At 43.4% G+C, this 12,643-nt stretch overlaps 1 protein-coding gene across 1 annotated transcript in view; it reads right to left on the bottom strand.

Moving 5' to 3' along the window:
* Positions 1 to 12,376, bottom strand: part of LOC103676295 (O-acyltransferase like protein-like) — a 58,263-nt gene extending 45,887 nt beyond the window's left edge. The window contains exon 1 of the mRNA XM_008705459.2: positions 12,223 to 12,376. Within this exon, the coding sequence (XP_008703681.2) occupies positions 12,223 to 12,376 (154 nt within the window). The remainder of the gene's footprint in view (positions 1 to 12,222) is intronic.
* Between the last annotated feature and the right edge of the window lie 267 nt (positions 12,377 to 12,643).

The following is a 12,643-nucleotide window of genomic DNA, read 5'->3' on the forward strand; positions in this document are numbered from 1 at the left end:
ACATGTCACTCAGTGCTACGTTGGTGATGTTATTCGTGTTCTGTTTATGGTGCTACTGCGCTCACAGTCCAGACCTTCTAACTACCTGTAATAATTCATCAGAATCATAGACTTAGCTAGTCCCTGGGCGATAGACACAGAGATGGCCTGCAACCCACAGAAACACCCTGAGTGTCTCCATACAGACCTACGTGAGGCTTAGCTCAGGATATACACCTGCGAGTGGGATTGCTGGGTCATAAAGTAAACGAACACTGGTAAATCCCACCGGATTGTGCTCCAGAGTGACTCCCCCAGTCTACCCTTCCCAGGGATGCTGATTCCTGTTTCTTCTTTGCATTGTCCAGCTTTCTTGTTTTGGGCAATGAATGGATGTGAAATGCTATCCAGGGGCGCTAGCTGGCTCAGTTAGCATAGCAAACAACAGTTGATCTCAGGGTCATGAGTTCAAGACCCACATTGAGTGTAGAGTTTATTTAGGAAAGAAAAAAAAAAAGATAGTTAAAACGCTATCCAGGGGCACCTGGGTGGCTCAGTCGGTTAAGCGTCTGCCTTCGGCTCAGGTCATGATCTCAGGGTCCTGGGATTGAGCCCCACGTTGGGCTCCCTGCTCAGCACAAAGTCTGCTTCTCCCTCTCTCTCTCTGCCCTTCCCTCCCCTCATGCTCTCTCTCTAATAAATAAAGTTTTAAAAAATAATAAAATAAAATGCTATACGGTTGTTTTAACTTTCATTTCTCTAATTACAAAAAAGTCGGGGTATTTCTGTCAGCCAGCCATTGAAGTACTCTCTTCTGTCAAGTGCTGTGTGTGTCCTTTGCCCATGGTTATGGATTTGCTCTTTGATGTGCAAGAGCTCCTTGTCACTCTGTCTACTGGTCCCTGTCTACCTGATTCACTGAAAACATTTAGAGTCAGTCGGTTATCTGTGGGTTCCCTATCCACGGCGTCCTTTGTTGGACAGAAATCCATTCTTCTGAGCCTACGCTTTCTGTTCCAGTCTTTCGACAACCTTTGTTCTGGTCAAGACTGCCTGCATAATTGGCAGGGCTAATGCAAAATGAAAATGCAGAGCCTCTTGTTTAAGAATATTGAGATGGTGACAGCAAATCACACTTAAATCAAGTGTGGGGCCCTTTGAAGTGTGGGGCCTGTGTGACTGCAAAGGTCACATGCCTACAAAGCCAGTCCTTGTTCTAATACCGGAACCACATGGTTTTTAGTATTATGGATTTGTAGTATACTGCATATCTGCTTTTAGTCTTTTTTTTTTTTTTAGGTTTTGTTTATTCATTTAAGAGAGAGCACAGAGCGGGAGAGAGAATGAGCATGAGCAGGAGGAGGGGCAGAGGGAGAAGCAGGCTCCCCACTGAGCGGAAAGCCCACCGCGGGGCTCGATCCCAGGATGCTGGGATCATGACCTGAGCTGAAGGCAGACGCTTAACCTACTGAGCCACCCAGGCGCCCCTGCCTTTAGTCTTCTTTTCAAAGTTGAGCTAGTTAATTTGTAGACCATTAAGGATTCATACAAATTTCAGAAAATCTGTATTCAGAAAATTTCAGGAAACATTTATTGAGCTCCTTGAAATATCCAACTAGAATATTGACTGAAATTGCTCCAAATTTATAGATTATATGGGGGTAAGTTGACATCATTTTTGTATTAAGCCATCATTGGATGTCAGTCTTCTTTTCTGTCCTTATGTGAAATTTTACATTTTTCCTTGGTAATCTTAACACAGATTGTTTAAAAGATTCCTAGATAGTGTATAGTTGGCTATTTTTCTTGATGTTTTATTTTCAATTATATTTTCCGATTGATTGTTGCTGGTGTAGAAAAATGCTATTGATTTTTATAATAGGTTTTGGTATCTGGCACATTTGCTAAGCATTCTTATTCGTGTTGTAATCTTATTTCTTCCTTGTCAATTCTTGTACCACTTTTCCCCCCTTTTCTAGCTTTGGAATCAAAATTACAATGAAATTTATAAGGAGCATTGGGTAGCTTTCACACTTTTTATTTTCTGGAACAACCGTAATTAACACTGGTTGCCCGGAGTTGGGAATAGTAGAGGGAGGGATTACACATGTTGGCAATGCAAAGGAGAACTTTATGGTGATAGACAGTTCTGTGTCCTGATTGTGGTGTGGGTTACACAGTCTACACGTGTGCTATAACAACACAGAGCTACCCACACACATTGTACAATTCTTTTTATATCGTCCTATAATTATGTTCAATGCAACCATTAGGAGGAATTGAATGAAAGACGTGGGGCCCCTCTGAGTCTGTGTGTTCATGGATTCTAGTATTTTTTCACTTGGCATCCGTTCATCATGGGGCCAATTTTTGTATTAACTACATTTTCTTATTTTCTGTATTTGTGACGCTCTGACATTTGTGGCCTCCCTGGCTGCGGAGAGACGGCCCATCCTTGATCTATCCAATTCTTAGAGCAAACACTTTCCCACGTGGCCCCCCAGCGTGGCCTTCCCCCATCTTGGGAAACGAAAGCAATAAAAATCTTTCAGTGGCATTGTCCTCTTCCTGCTGTCGCTCAGTCACCTCCATCAATGAAAACCTGTAGGTGTAATTGATACACTTCGGTGCAATTTTTGCAACTTCCCGTAAATCTACCATTATTTAAAAATAAAAAGGTATTGTAAAAAGTAAGTGTTGGGCAGCTTTTCTATTTTCGGAATCTTTAATTTTGACAGCTGGTGTTTTCATTGTCACTCCTCGTTCTAAGTGTTTCGTGACCTTGTTTGGTGGTAACCCTCATCATGTCTTTTTGTGACACAAGGGCTCTGCGTAACACGTTACTCAGTTTCCATACACGTAGGGTTTCTCTTTTAGCTCTGCCTTTGTCATTTCGAAGTCAGGTGTCTGATTATCTTTCTTTCTGGAAATTTTTACAATTTCCTCATCGTGTTTCATGTTCTTAAGTTTAGGTCGGTCCCGATGCGTATGCCGATGTGAATTTTCTTTATCAGTCTGGTTTGGCGTTCTGTAAACCAGTTCGATCTGATGTCTTTTATCTTCTTTTAATTCTGGAGAAAATATTGCTCTTATTTGTTAAATATTTCCTTCCTTCTGCTTGTTTGGTTACGTGTCTCCTTCTGACGGCACTTCTGGCCTCAAAATCTCTTAGTGGTTTGTTTCCCAGCTCTTTATTCCTTCCGGCTGTACTTGGAGTGTTCCCTTAAATGGAACTCCCAGCTCCTTGTGTTCCCTGGCCTCCATCTACCCTACTCTTTATCCCATCTATTGTGCTATTTATCCATTTCAACTAGTTTTACTCTAATAGTCTGTCTTGCTTTTATGATATTTTTAAAGATCTATTTATTTATTTGAGAGAGAGAGAGAGAGAGAGAATGCACGCGTGAGTTAGGGAAGGGGCAGAAGGCAAGGGAGAGAATCCTTAAGCATTGAGCATGGAGCCCCATGTGGGGCTCAATCCCAGGACCCTGAGATCCTGAGCTGAAATCAAGAGTCAGATGCTTACCCACCTGAGCCACCCAGGCGCCCCTTGCCTTCATGATTTTTTATTCATACTTTGTATTACCGATATTCTCCTTTAGCTCTCTGATTATACTTATTGTGTTTTTATTTTTGTTAAGATTTATTTATTTCTTTTAGCGAGAGAGAGAGAGAAGGGGAGCGGCAGAGGGAGAAGGAGAGGAAGAGAATCTCGAGCAGACTCCCCTCTGAGCACAGAGCCCAGTGCGGGGTTCCATCTCCTGACCCTGAGATCATGACCTGAGCAGAAACCAAGAGTCAGACCCTCAACTGACTGAGCCACCCAGGCGCCCCTACTGTGCTTATGTTAACTCTTTGATGACCGTCTGTTCCAATAATTCAGCTTCATGTAGTACACATATTCGCTCAATTCACTGGCATTAGCTTCAAGAACACAGTAGGGGCGCCTGGGTGGCCCCGTCATAAGCGTCTACCTTCAGCTCAGGTCCTGATCTCAGGGTCCTGGGATCGAGTCCCTCATCAGGGTCCCAGCTCAGTGGGGAGTCTGCTTCTCCCTCTCCTCCCTGCTCGTGCTCTCTCTTGCTATCTCTGTCACTCTCTCTGTCTCTCTCTCTCAAATAAATAAATATTTTAAAAAAAGAATATAGTAAACATGATACAGTTGGATTTTCTTCTAAGCTTGATTAATATGGTCCAGTTGATCACTTTCCCTTAAAGTTACTCGGTAAGACCTATGCTGCCAGAGCCAGATCCTCACATTATGCCAACAACAGCCAACATACGGAGACGATTATGTGCCCAGCGCTGTTTTGAGTGCCTTCTGTCCATTGTCTCGTCTACCCCTCACACAATCCTATGAGATTATGAGTAATCATGTTAATCTCCATTTTACAGATTCATAAAGAGGCAAAAGATGGTCAATAATGTACACAGCCACATAAATCTGCCCCTTTCTAACGGCTCACAGAATCAGCGCTGGGTGCTTCAACTAAGAATCAGAGCTGTGTGTTCAAATCCATCTTGACCTGAACCCATAACCTCTCGCCGTCTAGAATATACAAAATACCCTGTTTTTACGTGTCAGTTTGGTATATAAGTTCTTATTTATAACTAGAGATGGTGATGTTCCTTAGAATGAGTGGGAAAAAAACTCCACATACAGCTTGGCCAATTATGCATCTCTTCTTGCATTTCTGTCTTTGTCTTTGCTAACAGTTGGGTTTTTGAGAGTTAACCTAAAAATCAGATGGAAGGAACTGCATTTTGCTTACACGTGTGCTTTACAAAATAATAATAATAATAATATATGATTTTAAAAACCTCCCAGGCTGGGGTGCCTGGGTGGCTCAGTCATTAAGCGTCTGCCTTTGGCCCAGGGCGTGATCCCAGGGTCCTGGGATCGAGCCCCGCATCGGGCTCCCTGCTCCACTGGGAGCCTGCTTCTTCCTCTCCCACTCCCCCTGCTTGTGTTCCCTCTCTCGCTGGCTGTCTCTCTCTCTCTCTCTCTGTCAAATAAATAAATAAATAAAACCTTAAAAAAAAAGAAGAAGAATCTGCCCCAGGAAACACATACAAGCATGCAATTGCAAGATGGTTGTGGCAATAATGCCTGTAAAGGCAAAAAAGTAGACATACACTATTAGGTTGAACCACATGAAAATTCCATTTTATGAGACGAAAACTATTTAATGTCAGAAATGTCAAATAGTTCAACCTTTGTCAGGAAAAGGGTAAATGAACTATGGTACTTTCGTATTTTATAATGCTCTGCAACAATGAAAATGAGTTAGATCTATATTTGATGCTATGGGAAATGCTCCAAGACATACTGTTCTGTGGGAAACAAAGAAGTTCATGAACAATTAATGTAGGGGCGCCTGGGTGGCTTAGTTGGTTAAGCGGCTGACTCCTGATTTTGGCTCAGGTCATGATCTCAGGGTCCTGAGACTGAGTTCCATGTCGGGTTCCATGCTCAGTGGGGAGTCTGCTTGAGGATTCTCTGTCTCTCTCTGCCCCACCCCCTGCTTGAGTACTCTCTCTCTCTCAAATAAATAAATCTTTTTTTAAAAAAGAACAATAAATGTATTTTTCAATTTTACAAAGCAAAACAACATCTTTCTAGTAGATACATATCTAGTAGGTACATATTGCACAAAAACGCAAGGAGAAGGTTCTGGAAAGTTCTAGAAGGCTATATACCCATTGATAAGAGCTGTTATCCAAGAAAGGGACTGAGAATTAAATGAGGGAACAAAAAACTACTTAAACTTGGTCTGTATTGTTTTGATTCTTTTACAGTGAGAATAGATTCGTATATTATTTAGTAAATATATAAACAATAAAATATAAAAAAATTTTAAATATATATTTTTAAAAAAAATTCTTCAGTGGTATTTCATTATCTAGAGTAGGAGTTGGCACACTGTGGCCCTGTTTTTGTAAGTAAAATTTTATAGGAATACAGCATCTCATTTGCTTACACATATGTTGTCAACACTGCTTTCTAGATACAGGCAGGGTTCAGTAGTTGCGACAGAGGCTGTGTGGCCCACAAAAACAAAGTATTTGCTATAGGGTCCTTTAAAGGGAAACTGCAGACCTCTTATCTAGAGCTGTGATTCTCAAGTCTGGGCAGCCATTAGAATCCCCTGGGGCATCTTTAAAAAACACCAAGACCCAGGCCAGGTTTCACCCTCATGAAGAATGAGGTCAGGGTGTGGCTTGGGCATTAACTGGTTTTTTAAATTTTCCCAGGTGATGCCCTGTGCAGCCAGACTTGATTGCTCTGATCTTTAAGTTTAATTCCAGACTCCTGAGAGTGGTTTAAAAGGCCCTTCGTGACCGGACCTGCCTCTCCAGGCTCGTCCTCCCACACCCACACCCACACCCATTTCCTCTGCTCCATTATACAGAACACACCAGGCCTGCACTTGTCTGTTTTTCTGCTTGGAATGTCCTTCCTTCCTGTCTGCCTGGCAAATGTGGAATCATCCTTTGGGTCTCGGCAGAAGGATGGTCTCCCTTGGGAAGCAGTCTAGACCCTTGCTTGGTGGATCACACTTAAAGGCGTGTAATGGTTCACCTGTCTGTCTCCTATGTAAGGGAGGGTTCCTATTTCCATTAATGGATATCTCAGAGGAGGAACTCAAAAAACATTTGCTGGATGGAACTAAACTTTGAAAAAATTAAATTCAAATGCCCAAAATCCAGCTCCATGAATGTATTTTGAGGTCTTCCATGTGTCAAGAAAACCAGCAACACTTTAAAAAAACCAGATGCATTTATTAGACATAAGCTAAATGATTCTCCTGTTCCCTTTCTCTGTCACTGAGTATTCCCAACACTGTGGCCTGAAGTTTAAGGATCTGTAACTATAAGAGTCCAAGGAGATAAAAACAAGAGAGATGTCAATACTGAGCTTGACTTAATCCTTAGATAAAACTCTAAAGGACTAATTTAGAGAGATACCCAATTATTCTCTTGAGAAGATCAAATTCCACTTTTTTAATTTTTCCAGTTGGTGTTCTGCTTTGTAAACTGATTGGATTTATGGTTTTCTGGCTGAGATTATTTCGGATGCACGCAAGTTTCAATTGCATTTGCTTCCTTTCCGATTATGAACTCAAACGGACAAGTTGCCCTTTTCTTGCCTCCTGCTTAATTGGTTTCTGTCAGGAACCCGAGATGCTGGGCCAAGGCCGCCATCCAAATAAAAATACATAGTGATTGTCATGGGAGGAAGGCATAGGATAAACTAATGATTAATCCCACCTGCTGCTTCAAATCACATGGCAGTTGTTCCAAATTTTCATTTCCAAAAGATGAAAAACAACTCGTTTTAATTCTGCTGGGCTAATTGGCAGACAGATTGCTTTCTCACATGGTGGTGATAATATGTGGATATTAAAATGTGGAGCTGATTAATTTCTGGGTTTGAAAGGAGGAAAGACAGACCCTGGTCAGTGGTCTTAATGTTGTAAAATATGGATGCACTTATACCATGACGCTGAAGGCAGCAGAAGCTTCTAGAATGCTAAGCCACAAAGAAATCCTGAAAGTAAGGATCATCTACAGCATTATCAGCAAATATTTATTAAGCACCTACCAGATCGCTGTGTTACGTTGGAGAATTTTAAAAACTAGAATTGAATAGTCCTGGCACTATTGTCGATGATACAGGGCATACACAGAAAACACTAGCCATCTGTTGCCAGAGATCTCCTTGTTAGTAAGAAAGAGATCCGAATGTGCTATCAATTTGATATCCGAAGTTCCTAAAGCAGCTTTTTACAAACACCTTCTGGAAGTCCCCCTTGTGTCTGGTCAACTATTAATCTTGGACTTGGAGACCAAGAATAGCAGGGTATTAGTTCTCTGTGACCACTATTACAAATTCCCACAAACTTGGTGGCTTAAAACCACAGATATTTGTTCTCTCACAATTTTGGAGGCCAGAAGTCCAAAATCAGTATCACTGGGCAGAAATCAAGATGTCGGCAGGGCCACATGCCTTCTAGAGGCTTTAGGAGAGACCCATTCTTTGCCCCTTCCAGCTTCTAATGGCTGCCGGCATCCCTTGGCTTGTGGCCACATCACTCCGATGTCTGCCTCTATGGTTACAGCACCCTCCCCTCTGTGTGTCAAATCTCCCTCTGCCTCCTACCTCTAAGGGTGCATGTGATTGCCTTTAGGGCCCATCTGGATAATCCGGGATAATTTCCTCATCTCAACATCTTTAACTTAATCACGTGGACAAAGATGTTATTTCCATATGAGGTAACACTCACAGGTCTCAGGAATGAGAATGTCGATGTCAGTAGGGGCGCCATGTTTCAGCCCACTACAGCCTGGATGTGTCTGAAATCCAGCTAATCCAGACATTTCAGTGGATGCCACTCTGCCACCCTTGCTCTAGTACGAGATTTCATTTGTTTCAGCAGTTTTTCTGTCCCGAGCTCCGGCACTGGTGGAGGGGCTGGCCTTGAGGAAAACGCCCTTCAGACTCACAGCCAGATGGGAAAAGAGCAACGTCTGCAAATCCAAATCAAGTTGAGGGCCAGTCCTCCAACGATAACAAGAGAACAAAAGCTCAGCTGGGACCAGTGACCGGCTAGCCCAGTAGGTACCGACCTACAGCTTGTCTCCTGTAACAGGGTATAAACCACGGGCCTTGCCTTCCAGGAAAGAGGATGAGACACACAGAGAAGAGACAGGAAATAATCATTCCAAGAGATGAACAAGGAAGCCAGAGGGGGTAAGTTATCAGAGGAGGAAGCTCAGCAACCCCGCCATCGGGTGGGCTGAGAAACCTGACATGGGGACCGGGGAGAAGGGACTTGAGGGGTTAACAATTTTTAAAACACAAATAGCTGCTTGGGGAAGATTTCAAGGATGTTATGAGATTAGAGAAAACAGGAAATGAAAAGCCCTGCAGACTGCTTGGGAACCAGAGCCCCCCCCCCCCCCCATTCCGTCCCTGAGGAATTAAGTGCAGGAACATGCAGACATCATGTGAACCCAGGGGGGGCCTCGCTCTGTTGAGCACAGTTTTAATTCCATATAAATAGCACCCCCTGAAAGGCCTCTGTGGCAGATGGTGTTATAAATGGCCCGGGTGGATGTTATGAAATGGGCATGGGCGGGCCGGGTGTATCTCAGAGAAAATGAGTTCCAGCATCTACCTGAGACCGCTTGTTTTGTGTTTTGTTTTTTGTCTCTGAAATAGATGCATACCTTTTTAATCCGGAGGGTGTGTTTGGGAGCCCATAGTTTCCCGTGTTTCTTTCCTGGTGCTGTCCTGATTTCCACCAACTGGGTGGCTTATAACAGCAGACCTGTACCGTGCCACGGCTCTGAAGACCAGAAGTCTGAAATCACGGGGTCCGCGGGCTTGGTGCCTTTTGGAGACTCTGAGGGAGAATCTGTTCATGCCTCTCCTCTAACTTCTGGTGGTTGCTGGCAATGCTTGGTGTTCCCTAGCTTGTAGATGCAGCCCTCCGATCTCTGTCTCTGTCCTTACACGGCAACTCTCCCTGTGGGTCTCTGTGTAGAAATTCCCTTCTTACAAGGACACCAGCCATTGTCCTAGGGCACTGCCTGACCCAGCACGATCTCATCCTAACTTCAGCACATCCACAAAGACCCTATTTCCAAACAGGATCACATTCACAGGGACCAGGGGTTAGGGTATCAACATATCTTTTTGGAAGACACAATTCAACCCACAACACTCTCCAAGTGGGTATTCTAATCCAAGCCAAAGATGTTTGTGTGACCTGGTTGGGGATGCTGTGGGCCTGGAGGCAAGAAGCCGCCATGTGCTCAGGGAAGGTGTGATAAGTTTATGGAGAGACGGGATCCCAAGATAATGGATGTCGGAGAACCTGGTGGGCCATGGCAAAAGATCTGCAGAAATAGCCAGTCAGGTGTCTACCAGGACCAAAGAAACATAACACAACTTCAATGTCTCCTTTTAATGGAGTTTCTAATATGTATTCTGGTCATCCGCCCATTAAATTATGTACATATATACCGAGTGCCTATGGGGATATAGCTTGGGGGTAGAGCATCTGACAACATATATTCCAAGTGCCGCTGTCCTCTCTGGGCTCTGGGCTGGAAAGGGAGCTTTCACACACGATTACGTGACATTTAATATGCTAAGAAGGCATAAAGAGGAAAATAAGAAACACCTATGTTCCTATCACCCAGCTTAAAAAGTGAAACGTGATTCATCATTTGAAATCTGACAGGACCCCAATCGCGCCCCCAGCCCGACCAGCTGGTCCCACTCCAAGACGACGTCTAACTCCATTTGGAGGTCATCATTTTCACGCGTCTCTTTCCACTGTCTGTCTGACACATACCTGTCTCCCCAAACAACACAGCAGCCTAATGTCATATTTGGTCCCTTTAGATCCCGCATGTATTCTTCCACAACTTTCTTCGTTGATGTTCTTTCTGCATATTCCCCCAACATTGGCCCATGTGGTGCTGCTTTATTCCTTCCTGCCATGTTTTTTCATGTTTCTCTCGCTGCTTATTTTAGGCAGTGATTGAAAGCACAAGCTTGGGAATCCAATGACCTGGGCTCAAACCCTATCTCTGCCACTTATTTTGGGCAAGATGCTTTACATCGCTGTGGCTCCCTTTTGTCATTTATAAAATAGAGAAAATTCCCTGCTCAGAGCGGGCCTGCCGGAACTCGGTGGGACAGCCCTCGTGCAAGCTGGGAGCCACCCCCCACGTAAAAGTGCTCTCTAAATATTGACTCATCATTTTTCCATCCGCATGACTGTCAGGAAAACCATGCTGAGAAGAAAGGTCAGAATCACGCTCTGTACCCAAAACTCTCAGGCAAAATGTCGAAGCAACAGCGTCAAGTGTTTTCTGGTGCGTTAGAAAGCAAATCGATTACAACAACTACAGATAGCTTTCATCTACTCAGTTAACTAATGGTCGTCTAGCCCATTTGTATAAATCATTTGATTCTTTCTTGGACCATTGACCTTTGGGAAACCTTTTTCACTAAAGAAAAAAGCTTTTCAGTTTCCAGGCCCCTACAGACGGAATATTGTTGGAACATGACCAGAGTAACTTGTAAGGCAAATAGTGTGTCAACGCGGCTGTGTTGACTAACAATGACAACACGCACCACCACCTCATCACCAGCGGTCTCAGCCAGTCCCTGTACCCTGGGATTTTCTTGGCCAGCGTGTTTGGCCCGGGTTTGTCAGAATGTTCCCTGTTTGGTTTCAGCCAGTGTTCTAACAAAACATCATCAGCTCTAAAATGGGATTTGAAGATGGCCATTGAATGAGTTGGATTTATATGTTTTCCAACGTCGCACTGAATATCAGGACATGTAATCCAGTGTCGAATGGCAATTGCTTCCGATCACGGGCTATTTTGAATCCCCCCATATTAGATCAAAACTTTTGTCTGCCTGTATGATGTGTATTTGCTACTGTTTTCCAACACAGAATAAATTAGTCACGTGTCCAAATGCAAATGGAAATCGCGATGATGGTTTTTCTGGCTTTGGAAAGAGTTGAGTTTTTACATTGCTTCTCGTTAGTGGTTTCCTGCAGCATCCACAATGAATCATTCTCCAGGAGAGGTTACCCCACCGAAAAAGAATCTGATTTCTTACCCCTTCCTGGCAGAAAGGTAGGTGTCCCTTTAGATGTGAGAATAATTTGGGGAAACTAACAAAAAATAAATTATGGCGGCCTATGACATGCAAAGAGCTTTGGCTACAGTCGGACTTCTTCCGGCGTGGGCCAGTGCCTTCACCTAAATTCACCGTCCTCAGAATTTATCGTCAAATGCATAATGGGTAAACCTTGTCCCCTAAATAATGAAGTAATTCATCATCAAAAGCAGACTAAACATCTAGAGAAAGAAATTAGTAAGTTATCTCATACGACGGCAAAATGCTACCAACTTCGATAATAGTAACAACATCTTACAATTTATAAACAGTTCTGGTCTTATTTAAGAGGTTGGTCCTCATGAGATTCCTTCTGGCTAAAATTAAATACCACTTCCTCTCTTGCCCTTGTGCAATAAAAATTCCTCCTCCCTCCATGATTCCTGGAGCAATCTGTAAATTGAGGCGCACCTCGCCTTCCCTCTTTGGTTCTGTGTTTTTAATTATCAAGGGTTTTTCTAGAATCCTCCCAGCACAAAGTTCAGATTGCCCTCTGTTCACCATCCAGCAGGACAGCAAAACCTACTTACTTCTTAGAGCGTATTCTTTGGCCTCCACTGAATTCAGATCAGAAAGGAACTCATCAGTGTCTTGCATGCATTTGAGAGAAATGTTTCCTGCGGGAAACACAAAAGGTAATTGAAACAGAAAAGACAGAAGACAAAATAATAAAGTCAGGACCATCGTTGTCCCTTAACCTGTCAGGGTAAAATTCCCCTCTTAGACAAAGAGCCTTATATTTACGAAACACTCGTCTCTAATGTGCTGGGCGGGGGGAATGGGACATGCCTCAGTCCTTAACACGCAGAGATAAGCTGTGAGTCCTCAGCCACCTGCAAAGCAGCTGAGATGAACAAACCATGGAAACCGATTTATACACAACTTGTTATTGTTCATTAAACTCGCGCTGTGGATGTGGGGGCCGCTGACCACCTGGCTTCCTTTAGCTAC

The sequence above is a fragment of the Ursus maritimus genome, unplaced genomic scaffold (genome assembly GCF_017311325.1).
Source record: "Ursus maritimus isolate PB19 unplaced genomic scaffold, ASM1731132v1 scaffold_18, whole genome shotgun sequence".
In the NCBI taxonomy this organism is placed as follows: domain Eukaryota; kingdom Metazoa; phylum Chordata; class Mammalia; order Carnivora; family Ursidae; genus Ursus; species Ursus maritimus.